The sequence below is a fragment of the Tetrao urogallus genome (genome assembly GCF_951394365.1).
Source record: "Tetrao urogallus genome assembly, chromosome: 9".
In the NCBI taxonomy this organism is placed as follows: Eukaryota; Metazoa; Chordata; class Aves; order Galliformes; family Phasianidae; genus Tetrao; species Tetrao urogallus.
In genome coordinates, this window is record NC_136822.1 from 11336814 (window position 1) to 11356030 (window position 19217).

The 19217-nt window shown below is 53.2% G+C and overlaps 1 protein-coding gene across 1 annotated transcript; it reads left to right on the top strand.

Annotated features, from left to right (window-relative positions):
• Window positions 1–9961: 9961 nt before the first annotated feature.
• Window positions 9962–12775, top strand: LOC306949825 (zinc finger protein ZIC 1; the record flags this gene model as incomplete). The annotated part of the gene is made up of 3 exons (XM_079539861.1): window positions 9962–10934; window positions 12003–12166; window positions 12578–12775. The coding sequence occupies 3 exons, from the start codon at window positions 9962–9964 to the stop codon at window positions 12773–12775; spliced, it is 1335 nt and encodes a 444-aa protein (XP_079395987.1).
• Window positions 12776–19217: the final 6442 nt, after the last annotated feature.

Here is a 19217-nt window from a genome sequence, read left to right on the forward strand (position 1 = left end):
TGGGAAAGCCCCGGCATCTCCCCTCGGCCTCCTCCTTTGTTTGGGGCCCCGGCGCTCACTGGCGGCCGCCTCCACGCGCAGCCCCGCGAGCCTCCCCTTGGGGTTGTGCAGCGTCCCTGTGCTCGGGTTGGTACTGCGGCTCTCGGCCGCTCAAAGGGCTCTCGAAAAAGCTGCGCTCACCGCCTCAGGCGAGTTTTGGTGTTATATGGTTGTTGGTTTTCGGGCAATGGGAGAAATCGTGGTGTTTGGGGCTGAGTATGAGTTCTTAACCCAGAAGAGGGGGTATCTCCCTTCCTGTCTCTCTCTGACACTTATAAGTAAATCCCCATCCTCGATTTGATGAGAAGCATCGCAACACACCCATAACGCCTCCGTTCTGTGTTTCTCACCTGGAGGAGAGAGCACAACCGAGGGGTGCGACCTGCCAGCTAAGAGTCAGGCTCTGTGCACTGAGGCCTGACAGGTTTAGATAAGCTCAGGGTGTAGAAGGAAGCTACCACTTCAATGTAAAATGGGGATTGTGAACTTTCCGTGGAGCATGGGAGAAGACACGTGAAAGACAGTGCATGCTTTGAGAACAAGAAACATGACTGTAAGTAGCTGCCTACAGCAGCACCAGATCTGGGGTCCTACCACAGAGGACTCTGCCAATGAGCAAGGGAAAGCAGCAATTAGTTCCCTAAGCCTGGCTCCCACAGCTCGGTACCTGTCTCGCTGTCACTTCCCCCTGGATGCTCTCTGTCACACCAGATGAAGCTCCCATTAGAGGTTTCCACACTTCCACACAAATTTATCAGCTTTACAATAAGTGGTAAAATATGAAAATGTTCTGCACGGTCAAGGCAGCTGCTCTCAGAACAGAAGCTACTAGCCAACGAGTGGAAACGATAGGATGTAAACATGAGACACCCAGAATCACATAGGACATGTTCCTGGCACAGCCTAGCATGCTGCCTGGCTGCAGTTTTGGCTCTCGCTCTACTTCCCCCATAGCACAGAAGTGATACTATGGTCACTGGCTGTAGGAACATCCTCATGTACATCTATCTGAGTGGAGATATGATGAAAAGTGGCAAATGACGCTGTCAGCTCTCCATCCTTACAGAACATGTTTACACAGGCATTTTACAGCACACGCCATCCTCATAGTATCTTAACTTCCAACTACTGGCTCTAGGGAATGGTTTTAGCGGTCCTATTCATGAGCAACTCAATAGGAGTGCTCAGGAGACACACGTTAGGAAGTACGAATCTGTTACTTACAAATGCACTGAGAGCGTGAATTCCAAACAAAGCTGCTTTCCCTAACCTCCCGAAAACCTTCCACCTCTACATACTTGTTATCCAGTAATTCTGACACTTCTCGGGCAGGAGAGAATACATCTGGAACAGTTTATCTATTAAAGATGTTCTAACCGGATTTGCCCTGCGTTCACTTCAGTTACTGCAGTGTTTTCTGTTTGGACACCGATGGCTCTCGGCTCGCACCCCGCTCCCAGTCCCGCTTGCAACAGCGAATAAGCCCCGATCCCGCTGTCCCGGGGGGCGGGCGGGGTTCCCGGTGCCGGCAGAGAAGGGCAGCACGGCGGGGGGCAGCGGGGCCGAAGCTCGGCGCTGCTCGTGGGATGCTTGGAATCCCGAGCGCCGTTAAGCGGCCCTTTGGCTGCCGCTCGAGGGGTGAGAGAGGTTTCCTGCTCTTGGCAGCTTTGCGAGCTGTGTGTGACCAGATGAGCTCGGCAAACGCTCAACTGTGTCAACATCAGCCTGTGCGTGGCCAAGGTTTTATTATTATTGTTATTATTTCCTTTCCACCCACCTGGCTACGATATGGGCATCCCCTTCTGGACCCCCCCGGGACTGCTAAGCTGGATGAACCTGAACACTTCCAGGCAGAAGGCAGCAATGCTCAAGCAGCAAAACAGAAACATTCTGTTCAAACTGAGCCAGTCATCAGGGTAGGTCCAGTGCTAGGACAATGAGATCTTTAGGGTAGACCTTAGGATAGAATGAAGTGCAGAGGAACCTCGGTGCTCTCTTGGTGACAGATCCAGGGGCAATCAACGTGTGCTCCTGACAGCTCTGTGCTCGGTACAACTTTCCTAGCAGCTGTCCTCAAGCCTGCCTGCGTTGATGGTCTGCTCCAGAGAGCTGACAGGTTATGGAGCGATACATCCGTTTTTTTTCCTCTGAGATGACTCCGAGGCACCTTTCTCCTTTCCTTGGCCCCAGGGCTATGGCTCTCCCCGGTCCTACGGCCCCTGTCTACGGGCGGGTGTCTGCAACACGAAGCCCACGGCGCTGCCCGCACCGCGTCCTGCAGGACCAGCCCAGCACCGCAGAGCCCCGGGATGGGCTGTCCTGGCTGTGCCGAGCGGTTTACAGAGCTACCGTGGTTTTGCTGTGAATTTCCCCGACGTAGTAAGTCACTTCTCCCTATTGCTACCTTTCTGTGAAGGCGAAAGGCAAAGCCCCAGGAAACCGGGACTGCTCGTGTTGTGCTCTTTGAATTGGGGCCAAATACTGCTCCCCCCTAGAGCTGTGCTCGGTGTTAGGAGAGGTCCTGCCCCGGGCTCTGACCTCCGGCCCCTCGGACGTGCCCTCCCACCCCTGAGCACAGTTCCCTGCTCGATGAGCCGGCCAGAACCCCTCCGATCCGGGCTCTGAGGGGATGCCCTGAAATCCCCACACAGCAGCTTCTAGGAGTTACCTTACAGGCTTCAACTCCTGGACTGGAGGAAAGGATTAATCTGAAAATCCTAATATTTACTCAGAGGAATAATAAATAAATAATTAAAAGAACAAACAAACAACAACAATGAAGAGAAACTGAGAGGACCGAGCTGCGTTCCCGTGCGATCCCACAGCCATCAGCTTCGCGATGGGCCGGGAGGGCGTGTGGGCAATGGCTGAGCCGGGAGAAGGCACCGCTGCTCGGGGGGAACGGCTCGGTAGAGCCTGCCGGTACCCTCGGCATCTCCTCGCCAAGAGGGGCACCGAGCGGCTCGGGATTGCACTCTCCCTTTGTTCCTATTTCCGCGCCCCATTCCCGCAGACGGGGCTTCTTTATTTCAGGGAATTCAGCCATCAGACGAGCAAGGACTTGTGCCTAGGTTTGTCTCTTACTTTTTGTGACCTAGAGCTACCCTAGGACGAGCAAATCATATGCTTATTTTAAATAGAATATTTCATTCAGCACCTCAAGATTAAGGTATTCCTGTCAGATAAGCTGTCAGTCACTAACTACTTAGACACCACATTGTAGAAGCCTAGTAGCCCTGGTAAAGATGATACATATCATGTAAACCCCATCAACAAGATCAAAGTCTTCTTCTTTAATAGGATCCAATACATGTCAAACCTCATTCCAATCAAATCGTCCGTAAATGAATTCAAGATGAATATGTCATAGAATAATGTGACAGTGCAATCACTGGGGGTCAGGGGTTGTTGTTTCAATGAGAGAGTCGTCAAATATTAATTCTAGAACCTCCAAATGAATAGGCATTCAGCAGGATTAGGCAGCTGCTGGTGGGGCGTTGTGTCGCTGATTTGTGTTTATGCAAGTATGTTAAACACTAAGCTGAAAAAAATATTGTCTCCTTTGAACTGAAAAATAGACATATTTTAACTTACTTGACTTTTCCAGGATGTTTCTGTAAAGTCGTTTTCTTTTCCTCATTACAAGGGGAGTCTTGTGCCTCATTTCCTGACTTGGTTCCTGTTGGGGAAGAGGGGTGGAAAGTTAAGAGCATAACAGTTTGTGTGTGATATGAAATGAGTACGGCTATGTATGGCTTGGGCACTGTGGAGGCAAGTAGAAGGAAAGAAAAAACCGCCGAGAGAAACAAACCCCAAGAGTTAACAGCAAGGGGTGGGCGAGAGGAGCTTTCTCCGAGGGGAAACTGTAGGCTGTCTCCCCAGCAAAGCATCACATGTTTTATGGAGTCATGAAGTTTCCATGGCTGATGAAGGGGGGAAAAAATTATGAAAGGGCATCTTTTCAACTTCTCCTTTGATCTGACATTCACCTTCTGGCAGACTGTTGTGAGGCGGGTTTCTATCAACTCGGCTATATTGTTTACAGATCCTTCCTTCCCGAAATTAAATTTCGGGCTCTCCGCGAGCCTCCAACGCAAGTTGTTGTCTCATCAAGGATTAGCATTGTAACACCCTGGCACTTCTCCCTGCCTATAATTTTCAGCTTGCTCTTTGCACTCTGCGAGGCAGAGCACTGTCACTGCTGCAGGCAGAACTTCGCGCATCTCTTTGAGCGGCAGCAGTAGTACAGATCTGGGCTTTGATACAATGTCCGAGGCCGAATTCTTACACATACCTTTGAAATTCTCGAGTGTTTTACAATATAGAAAAACGGAGGAGAATCCTTTTTTTTTTTCTTTTTCTTTCCCCCCCCCCCTTCGGAAAGAGATCATTATTACTATTTCTGTTGCTATTATTATTATTGAGACTCCAGGGCTGGGGAATAAAAATCTATACTAACACAAATAATTGATGATATTAATTATGAAACTTCATCAGCTTATCACAGGCATACTCCATCACGAATAATTTGATGCCTTCAACCTTTTCACTGCTGTGATGAAAATTACTGAAGAAATAAAAAGGACCAAAGGAAAACCCTCAGGAATTATTTTACTTGTCAATTTCCATTCATGTTCACATGTTTATAGAGCCAGTGAAGTAAGCACTGCCCTACTGGCAAGAGTTCTGCAGGAGTGGTGCTGTATGGGGTAGGATGGAGGAGCTGGGAGAGCTCAGCTCCCGAGCATTCTCCGAAACTTGTTGAAACTGGACAAAATAAATAAATAAATACAAATTTGCTGCATTTAATATTTCAAATGGTTACCAGATGACAAAAGCGAAGGCAAAACAGTTGTGGAACTGAGTAAATATTGACTAAAACTCTGGGACGACCTCATAGCCTTTCTGATCACAAGGTGCCACTGTCAGAACGGGGAGCGGGATGTCCCATCATCCAAGCAGGGCAACCCTGCCCGTGATATCGGCTGAACCTTGGGGCTCTGCTGCAGGGTTCCAGACTGCACCGGGGCCCTCGTTGCAGCCAAAGGGCTCGACGTTCCCTCGGGCCAGCAGCCGGTGGAATCCAGCCGCTTTTCCCCAAAGCAGGGGGAGAAATGTGCAGCCGTTCATGCAGCAGTGAGGGGCCGGGAGATGCCTCTGCCTGCAGCCTCCGCAGGAGCAGCGGTGTCCGGGTTTGTTGGCACTGCCTCGGGATGCGACAGTCAGGCCGGGTACCCTTTTCTGCCCCCGGGAATACGTGGAAGAAGTCGATGCAGAGAGAAAGTTCCTCGGGACCAGGTGGACAAAGCCCAGCAGCTACTGTAGCCTTAGGCTACAGTCGGCTACACAAATGGAAACGGCGTCACAGACCGAAACCGGCCGGGTTGCCCTGGGCTGGAGGCCGTGCCTGGCAGAGCAGCCGCGGGACACCGAGCTCCCTGTGCCCGGGGCTGGCACACGGAGCCAAGCTCGGGTCATAGGTCACCTCAGCTGCGATGTGGGAGCCTCTCCCCTTTCCCGAACGGCTCCAGGGATGGGGTCCCGCCCCCCCGAGGGCGCTGCGCGATGCTGGCTGCAGCACCCAGCTTCTTGGCAGCTCCCCCGGTCCTGCCCCGGGGAGTGGGATGTGGATAGGGGTGGAGGGGGCCGGCCGGGCTCCGTCCCTCCTATAGCCGCCTATAAAGAAGGACGCGCTGTGCCGAAGTGCCGGCTCCCCAGGCACGGCCCCATGGCATCAGGCGCGGCGGTGGGCGAGGCGCTGGGCGGGGAGCGCATCCTTGGGACGCCGTACCACGGGTCTCAACACTGTCGGCGCCCCTCGCCCTCTCCTCGATACCCCCGGCCACCTAGGTGACCGCGGGACCGAGCTGGTCCCGCCGTTGCCCTTCTCCACCTAGCTGCCGTCGTCCCGCCCGGAGCCACCCCCGCCTCTATCCGCAGACCCCCGTCCCGCTCCGCCCTGCGGAGTGCCGCCCAGCCCGCCCCTCAGGGTCCGGAAAGTTGGCCGGGGCCGGCGGTGAGTGTCGGTGCCCCCCTCGACGGCACCCCGGGGTTTCTCTCTCGTGCGCCCGCCCCACACGCCGAGGTGCTGCCGGGAGCCGGCCCCACGTGGGTTCGGGGCCGCCGAGGCGCTGCCTCAGGGCCCCGCGGGGCTCCGACCCTTCTTCCCAGGGGTGGCCGAGCCTCCTCCTGCGGAGACCCCCGAAGGCAGGGAGCTGTCCCCCAAGTCTTGGGGAAGGCGGTGGGGGCAGCCACCCAAGGCACTCCCTCCTCCCCGGCACTTACCCCTTCGACCTGTTGAAGGTTTCCCCTCATATCTGAACTGGCAAAAATTAAGGGGGGGTGGTGGGGGGGGGGGGGGTGCGTAAGGGGTGTGGGGTGTGACTGGGGGGAAGGGGGAAGGGAAAAGAAAGAAAGAAAGAAAAGGAAAACAATGCTCCCCCCTCCCCCCCTTCCCCCTCTTTCTCTTCACCCCCTCCCCCCCCCCCCCCCCCGTAAGAACCCACCACCTCTTTGGCGCTTCCATCGAGGCGGTCATCCTTCATTTCTTCTTTTCTTGCTTTCTGGAAGCAGTTAGGGAATGTATGATGAAGCAGAAATGAGCCGTCAGGATGATATTTTAATGGCTTATATGTCACGTTGGTGCATGTGGCTTTGAACTGGAGCAGCTTTCGTTTCCTGCAGAGAGCGTGCCGCAAATCCCACTTGATAACTTCTACAACCCACAACATTTTTTTTTCCTTACATTCACTCTTACACCGTATATTTAGATATGCTTCCTAAAAATACACTCCCGTCCGCCTTCCTGCGAGCTTTGTGCGGACCTGGCACTGTCACTGCTCCCCCTGCACTTGGAGGCATCCTCTCCCCACGTTGCCCAACTTTCAGGCTCTCCTGATGCCATCACCCTGAAGATTCCCCCATTACGCTGACAACTCTGTCCCATCGCTCCGGTTAATTTTAGAACCAAACGCAGAGATTAATGGGACGTCCGCACAGGATCACGTCCCGCAGAGGCACGCAGGGCGGGTGTACCTGTTGCTCTAAGCTACTGCAATTCCTCCGAGCGGATTTTGCAGAATGAACGCGTACGTGTAGATTCAGCCCCTCATTATTCCGAAAAGCTGCAAATCCTCCCAAGCTCCAAGAGGGAAATTACATAATACATCTGCTCTGGAAGGGACCCTCACGCACTGAGCACAGGCAAAGTGCATCTGCAGATAAACTGCAGCGGAGCGCTCCTTGAAGGCATATCAAAGTTTATTTGTTGCTCGGTCGTTGGTTGCTTTCCTCCTTGGGCTGCATCCATTGCCACCCCTCCTGGCACCGTGCACTTCCCAGCGCTGCTGGCGGTGCCGCTGCCGCCCGCTCCGGTACCTGCGCGGCGGTGGCTGCCCGCGCCCTTCATTAGCACCGGGAGTTGAAAGTTTCTTTGTTTGCCACCACGAATTGGAGGGGCTCAGATTTAGTTGCGAATAAGCCAAGTGAAGGGCTGAACAAAGGCGAAATTGAAGGATTCCGAGTCTTAGCGAGCTTTTTGTGTTTTCGTTACTAGAAAATAATTAGACCTAATGAATATGCAGGCGACCGAGTAAATAAACAATTTGCCGGGTTTCTGTGCGCGTACACACACATGTGCACGCACATAAGTGTATATACACACACGTATGCATCTATTGTAAAGTTTCGCGAGGTCTGGTTTTTTTTCAGAGCCGAAGCATCGTTTAAAATATTGTACAAATGTTGCTCGGCTTAATTGATTAAGCCACAAAGGCTTTCTGCTTTAAATATCACACTTCTACCTCTCGACAATCATTTTAATATATAGTCAATGGTTCTTTGTAGCGAGAACAAAAAAGAACTATCCGCAGATTTTCAATAGACTTTGAGCTGGGGAAAGACAGGTTAATCGAGGGTTGCATCTAGAAAACAACCAAGTGTTGTATGTTTGCACTGAATCCAAATGTCTGCATTTTTCTAACTAAATCAAAGGGAGTGTTATTTCTTTTTCTGCTCACTCATCTGAAGGTAAGTAAATTTTCCCTGGCGATCAAAAGCCTGGTCAGCAACAAAGGCACCGCCTGCTTTTTCCACCGTCCTGGTGTGGCAAGTTGAGGAATTTCAATAACTGTGACAAGGGTGACTGATTTGTGAACTAGAAAAGGTTTGGATGTCAGAAAATTTACATTGCTCCTATCGATGGTTTGAAATGAAATAAAAATAAAGATAGATGGGAAGGGGAAAAAAAAAAAAAAAAAAAAAAAAAAAAAGGACGCGGGAGTTTCATGCAGCAGAGCGAGGAACGATGTCTGCTTGGGAAATTGGGAAATCCAGTTTTTACCTGAATGAAAGAGACCCCGTAAAAAGAGCGAGAGAAAAGGGTGTGGGGGGTGGGGGGGTGGGGGGAGAGAAAGGAGAAATGAAAAAAAACAGAAAAGAGGAGAAAGAGCAACAGCAGAAGTAGAAAGTGAAGAGTTCTCACCCACCTGTGTGTTGATGGGGGCAGAAAACAAGATTTATTTCAGAAAAGTGGTGGAGGGCAGAGGCAGCTCCCCCCAGAATCACGCCTGTTGGCTACAAATAAAGCCCAGCGCACCCAGCACCTACTCTCGGAGAGTTCCGGTATTAACCAGGCGGCAAACAGCAACTTCAAAAGCAGCGAGTCACTACGGGGCTCCTCTTTTCAGAGCCTAAAAAGTTGCTCAGTGATCTTAAAAAATCGGGATCACCACGAAACCATCATTACCGTCATTATAGGAGTGCTGGAGCGAGAGGGGCAGAGAGAGAGGGAGACAGGGGGAGAAAGGAACCCAAAGAATAATCAAAGATTTTGTTGTTGTTGTTGTTGTTTCCTTAGCACACATAGACACAAAAAGATGCGTTGGAAATATTTTCGTGAAAAAAAAAAAAAAAAAAAGGTTTATTATTAAAAAAAAAAAAAAAAAAAAAAAAAAAGTTGCTACTCCTGGAAGCCCTGTTTGTCCAAAGGGCTGTCAGGGCGCTCACAATACCTGCGATTGATGAGGCGGAGCGGCCAATCAGCGGCGGGCGGCGGCCGTGCGCGCCCCTCGTTGGCGGGGCCGGGGGGAGTTACGCGGGGAAGGGGGAGCCGCCGGCAGCCAATCAGCGCCCACGTCCGCCCGCACGTCGCCCCGCCCCCGGCTCCCATTCATCAAGGGGGGGGCCGGTGTCGTCCTTTCAATTCATTTATCTGCAGGAATGATTGCCGCTATCAGTCTCGCGTTCACCGCCCGGCTGAGGAGGTGAAAGTTTCTCCCCAGGAAGATAAACCGCAAAAGACAATATTGTGCATGATTTGCGCCTTTTTTTGCAAAGCGAAAAAAAAAAAAAAAAAAAAGGCAAAAAAAAAAAAAAATAGGGGAGAGTGTGGGGAAGCTCGAAGAGGAGAGAGAAACAATCTCTCGGCCACTTCGCGACATTCCTATAGCCAAAAAAATCACTGAAGGAAGTTTCTTTTTTGTTTTGTTTTTCTGCTGCCCGCGCCGAGCTCTCGCCGTTATTGTTATTTGCGGGCAGTTTCTTTTTGCGCCCACCCCAACCCCCCTCCCCACTTCAGCCTCCCAGAAAAGTCAAAGCAGAGAGACAGTGAATATTTTTTTGGGGCACCTTTTTTTATTATTATTATTTGCGTCTGCGAAGATCTCTTTCCCCCCTTTCCCACCAGCCTCTGTTGTTTTTTTTGTTTTTGTTTTTGTTTTTGTTTTTTTTCCTCCCCCCCTTTTTTTTCTCCCCCCCGCGCTGATGCCGAAGGGGGTGTTTTTGATGTGGTTGCTTTGGTGGTGATCGTCGCCGACTTTCCAGAGAGGGTGTTTTCGCCGCTGCCGCTGCTGCTGCTGCTTCTCTCCGCGTTGTGTGCGTGCGCGCGTGCTTTTTTTTGGGTTGCTGCATCGACGCTGGGAAGATGCTTCTGGATGCTGGACCGCAGTATCCCGCCATAGGAGTCACTACGTTCGGATCGTCTCGCCACCACTCCGCGGCCGATGTCACGGACAGAGAAGTGGGGCTGGGAATCAACCCCTTCGCCGACGGCATGGGCGCCTTCAAACTCAACCCCGGCGGCCACGAGCTGGCCTCGGCCGGGCAGACCGCCTTCACCTCGCAGGCTCCGGGCTACGCGGCGGCGCTGGGGCACCACCACCACCCGCCCCACGTCGGCTCCTACTCCAGCGCCGCGTTCAACTCCACCCGGGACTTTCTGTTCCGCAACCGCGGCTTCGGGGAGGCCGCGGCCGCCAGCGCCCAGCACAGCCTCTTCGCCTCCGCCGCCGGCGGCTTCGGCGGCCCGCACGGACACGGCGATGCCGCGGGACATATACTTTTCCCCGGGCTGCACGAGCAAGCGGCTGGCCACGCTTCGCCCAACGTGGTGAACGGGCAGATGCGCCTGGGCTTCTCCGGAGACATGTACGGCCGAGCCGAGCAGTACGGCCAGGTCACCAGCCCCCGCTCCGAGCACTACGCCTCGAGCCAGCTGCACGGCTACGGCCACATGAACATGAACATGGCAGCGCACCACGGGGCGGGGGCCTTCTTCCGCTACATGCGGCAGCCCATCAAGCAGGAACTCATCTGTAAGTGGATTGAGCCCGAGCAGTTGGCGAACCCCAAAAAGTCCTGCAACAAAACTTTCAGCACGATGCACGAGCTGGTGACTCATGTCACCGTGGAGCACGTTGGAGGACCCGAGCAGTCCAATCACATATGTTTCTGGGAAGAGTGCCCGCGAGAAGGGAAACCTTTCAAGGCCAAATACAAACTCGTAAATCACATCCGAGTCCACACAGGTGAAAAACCTTTCCCCTGCCCTTTCCCAGGCTGTGGCAAAGTGTTTGCCAGATCAGAGAATCTCAAAATACACAAAAGAACTCACACAGGTACGGTAACCTTCTCTGTAGCCTTTTTGTCCGCGCGTGGACTCGCGAGGCCGGGTCGGGCCGGGCCGTTTCGGGGCCGTTCGCTGCTCCCGGGGCCGCGGAGCTGCAGGGCGGTGCTGGCTCGAGCTCGGGCACGGCGGCGGCCGCGACAAAAAGCGAGCTGTGCCCGGGAGGCGGAGGGGGAGAGAGGCGCGGTTTGCTGTCGGAATGGTGAGGGCAGGGGGGGGGAAAATAACCGCAGCGACCTGGTCTTGGTAAATTTATAGGTTTTAATTAATAGTTCTTCGGCAGTTTTGAGTGTGGCGCGATGAGAAACGGTGCTAAATATTGCAGGCGGCTCATCCGTCTCCCCTGTGCGATTCAGGGGCTGGTAAATATTTAATTCCGTGGAGCGATTGGAAATCAAGCGAGCCGAGCGCTTTCGCGTGTTATTGTTGTGCGGAGGAGGGCGGGCGCCGGGGGCCTGAGAACTTTTCCCCGCCGCGGGAGGCGGCCGCGCTGCTCTGGGCCGGGAGCGCTCCCCCCCGCACCGCCCCGCGCCGAGCTGCTCCGAGTAGGGTTCGTGGGGTTGCGGCCGCCGTGCGTGTCTCGGTCCGGCCGGGCCGAGCTCGGTACTGCGGAAAAATACGGGGGAGGGGGCCGAGGGTAAAATATCACGACAGCGAGGCGTGAAAACGGCAAGCAGACTCTGAGATCGGGTGGAAATAGCGGCACGCCGGCTCTGCCTCTCGCTTCCGAGCGCCGCGAAAAGGGAGCGGGAGAAGCGCCTAGGGCTGGGCTGCAGCTGGAATTCGCCCCTGCGAACAGAGAGAGGGGAAAAAAGAAAAGTTCTTGGGTGCTCTACTCCTCCCTCCATTTGGAAATGGGCGCCGAGAGCGGGTCGGAGGTGCGGATAGGACAGAAGAGAGCAGGAAGGTCTGGGGCTTTGAGCCCCGCTGAACTTAGAAAGTTGCGAGTGTTTGTGGTGGAGCCCCGTGCTCCCGTCCGGCGCTGCGGTGGGGGCGAGCAGAGATCCGGCGGCCCTGCCTAATCCGATCCGTTTTTTCCCCCTCCTTCCCTCTGCAATAGGTGAAAAACCATTTAAGTGTGAATTCGAGGGCTGTGACAGGCGCTTTGCAAACAGCAGCGACCGCAAAAAGCACATGCATGTGCACACTTCCGACAAGCCCTATCTCTGCAAAATGTGTGACAAGTCCTACACTCACCCCAGCTCCCTCAGAAAGCACATGAAGGTAAATGGAGGGCGCCCGCTGTGCGGGGCGCTGCGGCTCCGCCTCGGGCCTGGCCGGGGGAAGGGGCTGCGGGGACGGCCGCGGGCAGCACCCGCCGGGCCGTAGGGAGCGGTGCCCGCGGGCGGAGCGAGGAGAGAGGCGCGGGGCCGCCGAGGAGAGCCGAGCCCCGGCCCGGAGCCCGCTCGGGGCCGCCCCCGCCCCGCCGCGCCGGGCAGCGCCGTTTGTGCGGCCGGGGAGGGAAGGGGGGAGACCCGGCGCGCAGGGCCTGGACCCGAGGAATGCCCCGAGGGGGGCACCGGGCCGCAGCTCGGCGCCGGGTGTCGATGTTGGGCGCGTCCCCGCGGAACGCCGCCGCCACCGGGGCCTGGGGCCGCCGCCGCGCTCTATTTCTGCCCGGGTTCTCTCTTGCAGGTCCATGAATCGTCCTCGCAGGGGTCCCAGCCTTCTCCCGCCGCCAGCTCAGGCTACGAGTCCTCCACCCCTCCAACCATCGTGTCTCCATCCACAGAAAACCAGACCGCCAGCTCCTTATCCCCTTCCTCCTCCGCAGTCCACCACACGTCCAGCCACAGCACGCTTACATCAAATTTTAACGAATGGTACGTTTAAAACGCTAAAACAAAACAGCGAAAAAACACAAACCGAAACAAAACAAAAAAGCCCCAAGCGAGCGAATCCAGACCCTATTTAAAAGACTCCAAAAATAATGAACACTCTGAAATCAGAATAAAAAAAAAAAAGAGCAAACAAAAACAAAATGCTGCCAGTAGACCCAGGACTGAGTAAAATGAAGACTCATTTTTTTTGTTTGTTTGTTTTTCTTCCTTTTTTTTTTTCCCCCTCTTTTATTTCTCTCTCTTTTTTTTTCCTGTTTATTCTTCCTTTTCTTTTCTTTTTTTTTTATTAATTATTATTATTATTTTTTTTCCTTTTTACTTTTTGGACTGTTCAGCTCTGCTCTGTTCCAAGGCTTGGTAGGCGAAGGGTTTAGTAGGATGCATAAGAAGACAAGGTTACCAGGGCAAATGCCAACCGTGTAGGGCTGTACTGGAAACCACTGATTAGAGCTCTCCAACTGCATGTCTGCTCGGGCAGCGGCCTTCCCCCACTCCCTCTTGTAAATACAGAATTATTAGCTTCAAAAAAGTTAAAAAAAAAAAAAAAAAAAGAGAGAGAGAGAGAGAGAGAGAGAAAACACAAAAAACATGAACGTACTGTTTCATTTTGTACATAGTTATACCGCAGTCGAAGCCGGGGAGCCGTGGAGTTGTGGTTGCATCTATGTGGGGGGAGGGGCGGGCGGGGGGGGAGAGGAGAGGGGGGTGGCGGTGGGGGGGGCCGAGGGGAGAGGTAGAAATCAAACTATTTGTACTGAATGGCAAGAATGTTCTAGTAAATGTGTACCAAAATGTGAATTACTTTGTATTATTACAGTCTAAACGTCGATCTAACAGAATATTATTGGTATTAATGTGCTTTTTTGTATAAAGTGCAACATTTCGTCCCAAAGTCCAGTCTAAGTAGTGCAGTAAAATGTTGTTACACGTCCTGTCAAGAAATTCGTATAGTGAAAGCCTGGATCTGCGTGTCAAACTGTTACATTTGTTTATGTAAAGTGATATTAAAAAAAAAAAAAAAAAAAAAAAAAAAAAAGAGATAAACTATATCTGTCCGTTGCTTTTGGCAAATACAAGAACATAATGTATATAAATCCTAATTTCCATATTTATCCGCATGTAAAGGTCCGGTTATACATGTTACAAGATATTCAATATTTATGGCTAGAAGAATTGGTATGTAAAATTTAGTTTACAGAACTGTTTGGTAACATTTCGTACCTTATTAAAGATTCTTAAATCCCACGAATGGTGGTAGGAATCCTTATTCGCTCAGTCAACCTGCTGCAACTCCGACTAGCTTTAGGATATCAGGATAAAACTGTCCCAGTTTTTCACTGCTTTCCATTATGTCATCACTAAAGCAGCGAAGGTGATATAAATGTGATAAATGAAAGGATCCCTGCTGGCATTACTATAGTGTGTAATTAGTATTTATATCAAAATTTATGAAACAAATTTTCGGCCGCAGTATAATTTAAATGACCTTTGCAGACATAGAATAACAACCATAAAAATAACAGAAATAGATTGCATATGCTACATAAATATTAATGTGGGGAATTGTTACACGAGAAGTGCTTCACTCCACTCCAGCACTGCCCATGAATCTGCATGGACCGGGTCCCTAAATTAAATTAATTCGGATAACATATATTAGGAGATTTAAAACAGAGGAGATTTCGGTTGCTATTTTAATTTAGAGCATTTATGACCATAACTAATTCTCAGGCAGTGGATTCATGACTTTCCTTGGGCCTTTCACTCCGAGAGATGCAGCACTGTGTCACGAAGGCTGTTGTTGTTGTTGTTGTTGTTGGGTGTATTTTTGGTTTTTGATTCTTTTTTGGTTCTTTTTCTTTTTTTTCCTCCTTTTTTCCTTTTTTCCCCTTTTCTTCTTTTTTTTTTTTTCCCCCCTGATATTCCTTAAGACGTGATGTTAATTTAAATCAATTACTTCTTATGCTATGTTATTATTATTACTATAAATTTGCCAGTGTTAATAGCTTTCTAAAAAATAAATCTAGAGGGTAAGAATTATTTTATGTAATTTGATTATCTTTCTATCTCTTTTATTTATTTCTCATTTACTTAAGAAATTCGTTCCATTGGCTGGCGTTGATACAGTAAATTTGTAAATGAGAAGACAATATAAAAAATCTAAATTACTTGTGCTTAATGACTGTAGCAGAACGCCTTTTCTCTAAATCAGATTGTCTTTCTTGCAGTTTAGTTTGATAGATTTGCAAGCTGTACTGCTTCCACTAACTTAGCTACGGTTGTTGGAACTGTTGGGCTTTGTTCCTGGTTGTAGCTTGCATGATCGCCCCATTAAGCAGACAACATATCAACAGACAACACAAATCATGAGCTTGGCTAAAGCTGCGAGCGCTTGTGATATGTCATAGAGTGAATTGCACGGACTGACCTTCCAGTAGACCAGGATGACACTTTAACAGCTTCTTTAAAGAAATATTATGTGTACGGCGACTCAATGGGGATATGAACCGCGGGGGGGGTGGGGGCCGGAGGGGTGGGGGGGGGGGGCGGTGGAGCTCCGCTCTCGGCTCCGTGCAGCCGCTTCCAGCGTTCCGGATTGTACTGGGGCAAACCAACGCGAGCGCATTTCTTTGTCCCTAACATTTCCACAGCTTCCCGAGCGGTTTGTCAGCTCCCCTCTCCCCTCAACCCGTTCCTTTTTAGCACAGAACTTCTCGGCGCGGGGTTTTGGAGCAGCGCTCTAGCAGCTCGACGCGAACTTTCCTTTCCCTCAGCGTTTATTCTAAGGCGGAGCGCCGCGCCATGCTGAGAGCGCCACCTTGCAGGGCCCGGCGGCACCGGAGCTGCTCGGCCCCGCTGGGACCCCGGCACGGAGCGCTGCTGCCCGGGGGAGCGCACTGCGCGGGGCACGGCCGCACGGAGATGGGGTTTAAGGCGCCCAGAGAGCGGCTCGCTGTTCGCCGTCCCTGATGGGACTCGGATAGAGAGACCAGAGCTCGGCTAATGGAGATAGTGGTGGGAATAGGGAACAGGGACGGCCCTGTCCCACCGAGAGACGTGCTGCGAGGGAAGCACCGTGCAAGAGAGGTGTTTTAAAGATGTGTATGGCCAGTTGGTCTGAACTTGTGTGCGGTCTGCAGTGGTAGCTGAGCGCTGAGCTGTGCCTGTGTGTGTCTCGGCGCTTGGGACCGAGTGCTCGGCCAACTTTTGGGCTGAGGGTTGTGTGAGCACCCTGCAGCACGAGAAGGTGTTCGGTTGTCTGGCTGCTGCTGTTGTTTTCTGTCTGGGGGCACGGTGCGGTCCAATAGGTGTTCTGCGTTGAGGCGATTAATGCTCTGAACTCCAGCCCACGGCACGGCGGTGCTGCCCGCTCGGCCGTGAGGAGGGGAGCAGCGCCCCGAGGTGCCCGGCAGAGTGGGGGCATCGCGCAGGCGGAGAGGCTGCGGGGCGGCTTTCCCTGTGCTGGTTCCCTCGCTGAAGCCAACTTATCCCCAGCGATGCGCCCTGTGCAGGACTCCTCCCGAAGGTTTGCGGGGAGGAAAACGAATCTCGGCTCTCCAGCCTCGACGGGGGCCGTTATTTTGCTCTCGTCCTTAATGTCTGACTGCTCGGGAGCTTTCGTCTGCGGGCCGCTCGCTCCTGAGCTCACCGTGCCGGCAGCCAGAGGCTGGGCCCCGCAGTGCGGAAGCTGAGAGCGCCCAGGGAGTGCCTGGAGGGGCTGTGTGAGGTGTGTGAGGTGCGGGGGTGCCGTCCACTCCAGAGCAGTGCTCACGCAGCACCCCCGGCAGTACTGGTGCTGTTGGGAAGCAGAAAGTTAAATACAGCACAATAATCGGGCTCTTCCATTTGCCCCCGAAGAGTCGCCTTTCAGGTCTCTTTAATGGCTTGTGAATGATCGCTTGAATTTTTTTAAAAAGGCGAGGCCGGCATTCAAAAGACAAAGTTAGCTTCCTTAAAGCGGACCCTGCTTCAAATGGGGACACAAGCTGCACGCTGGCCTCCACTGTTTGTCTCCCTTTTTTTAGCCGTAAAGAAGTGGCAGTGCTCGTAGGGCTGCACGAAGAGTCGAGAGTTACAATCGCTGCCTTTCTGGCTACGCTACTCTACGGCCTCGACTTGGTCAGCTTTTCCACGTCCGGAGCTTTTGCTCCTTTGCGAGAGGCTCCGGTGCTCCGCCGCGGGCCGGTGCCGGCTGTGCGCTTGGAGAGCGGGAGCGCCTGAGGACCGAGTTCGGCGCGGAGCCGCGGTGTGGCGGCGGGGACACGGCAGCAGCGGGAGGGGCACAGAGCGCCCGGGAGCAGAAGGCTGCCGGGACGGGGCAGGGCGTTCCGAGTGACCCGATGCCGGAGGAGGCGGTGTGCGTGTTACCGCTGAAGCTCAGAGGGCAAGGAATTTGCGAGCGATATCCCCACGGGCCACGGGGTACCGTTTATTGGACACGGTTCCAAAACGCACAGACCCACACGCGCACACTCGCAGCCCCGCGGCCGGGCGCCGCGCACCGCGGGACGCGCACACGTGCGCGCCGCGCACCTCGAAACACAGCAAAGAGCCCCGCGGTGCGGCGTTTCGGCGGAGAAACCTTTGCTTTCTTCTCCAAAAGCAGCGGCCCGGCTCAGTGCGGGGCTGTGCTGCCGGCGAGAGGCCGGTAGAGCTGGGAGGCCCGGCTGGGCCCGCTGCAGCCCCGCAGCCTCATTCCCGCAGCGCGGAGGTGCGGGCTCTGTTTTGGGGTAACCCGAGGGGCACGCGTGAGCTACGCACATGCTCACCAGAATCACCGTTCGTGTTACCGGTTTTATTAAATATATGTATACGTATCTATACCCTCACCGCTATCTATCTGAATTTATATGTAAAGAAACGGCAGTGTTTCCAGAAGGACACACATCGGTGTGCTTCACGAGGAGGTGCAGTGCTGGAGGTTCACGTAACCTCAATTATTTCGTGCGGACGTCTGTGTAGAATGGATCGCGTTTGTAACAAAAGGGACATATTCTTCAAATTCATTTGGAGAGATTAATACCCAGGGTCCTTGGTTGGGGCTGAGCGCAGGATGGATTTCTCTGACTTGCTGAGCACACTGAAGTGGATTCCGTTCCATCGCAACCAAGCTGCGATTTCAGGTTCACTGTGTATTAAACGTAGCCAAGGTTTTTATTTTATATCAAAATATTTTTTTTTCTCTGCACAACTACACGGGTCAGCTTTGGTTCATCTTCGATAACAAGAAACACGATCCTGTGAGGCGAAGGGGCTATTTTTATCATGCAGCTGGAAGCTGTCATCAATTCGTAACATTTATTTCGGATTTAGAGCGATAGTATAAAATAGCATGAAGTTTCCAGATGACGCCCGTACTGCAGACAGGATTTTTCAAGTATAATAAATCAAATTAATTACCTTTTAGATATATAGGATCATACTACCTCTCTATGAAAGTGCTGTTAAGAACTGCTCCGTGTGTGCCTGAGGGGCTGGGGATGTGTTTACACCTCGGACCCAGTGCGGCGCTGGCAGGACCGCGGCACATGGAGCGCTGAGCACCGACCCACGGCCACACTCCGCCGCCCGCTGCCCGAGGGAGTGGGCTGCTCTCAACCCGACCCGAAAGTTGTGCATTGGCACGGGCTGAGACTTTCAGTTCCTTTCCCATCTTTCTCACTTCCAAAATCACACGAAGAACGGAGCAGAAGGAAACGGGGGAAAAAAAAAAAAAAGGAAAGAAACCGATGCATCAGGCAGCCCCCCTGCGCACCGCCGGACATGTGCTCGCTGTTTGATGTCGCCTCTGTCGGAGGGCGGCCGGGGGCAGCGGGAGGTGTGGGGCCGCCCGTTCGGGGACGGTCCCTGGGAGAGGCGGCGGTGCGCGGGGGCGGTGTATGCGCGCTCCCGCCGCGCACTCCGGCGGCGCATGCGCGCCCGCGCAGGGCCCGTCTCCACGTGCTGCTGAATATTTATGGCTCCGTCGCCCCCCAGCTGCCCGCGGAAGGGAACCGCGGCCGCGCAGAGCAGCGCCGCACGTGCTGTCCGCTCCGCACAGCCGCGCCCCGGTCCGACCCGGCTGGAGCAGCTCCCCCTGTCCCTCCCCTCCCGTCCCGTCCCGTCCCATCCCGTTCCGTCCCATCCGTATCTTCCGTCCGTCCTGCCCCTACGCGCCCCAGCACGTCGGGAGCCCCGCAATTAGCGGCACTCCCTAATCTTTCAGCCAGGGTGTCTGCCAGTTGCACCCACCGGAACAGTCCGGGCCCGTGGGAACGGCGGAAAGGCTATCGTGGACTTTCTTCTGCACCTCTCTCCTTAGCAGAATCCTATGGCCCATCACATTTTATTGCTGAGATACGGACATCATAGGACGGACCGGAGTAACATACGCACGCATTTATTCTGCTTGCAGGCATCGAGGGTTTTTTACACAAATAATTCCCAGCACTCAT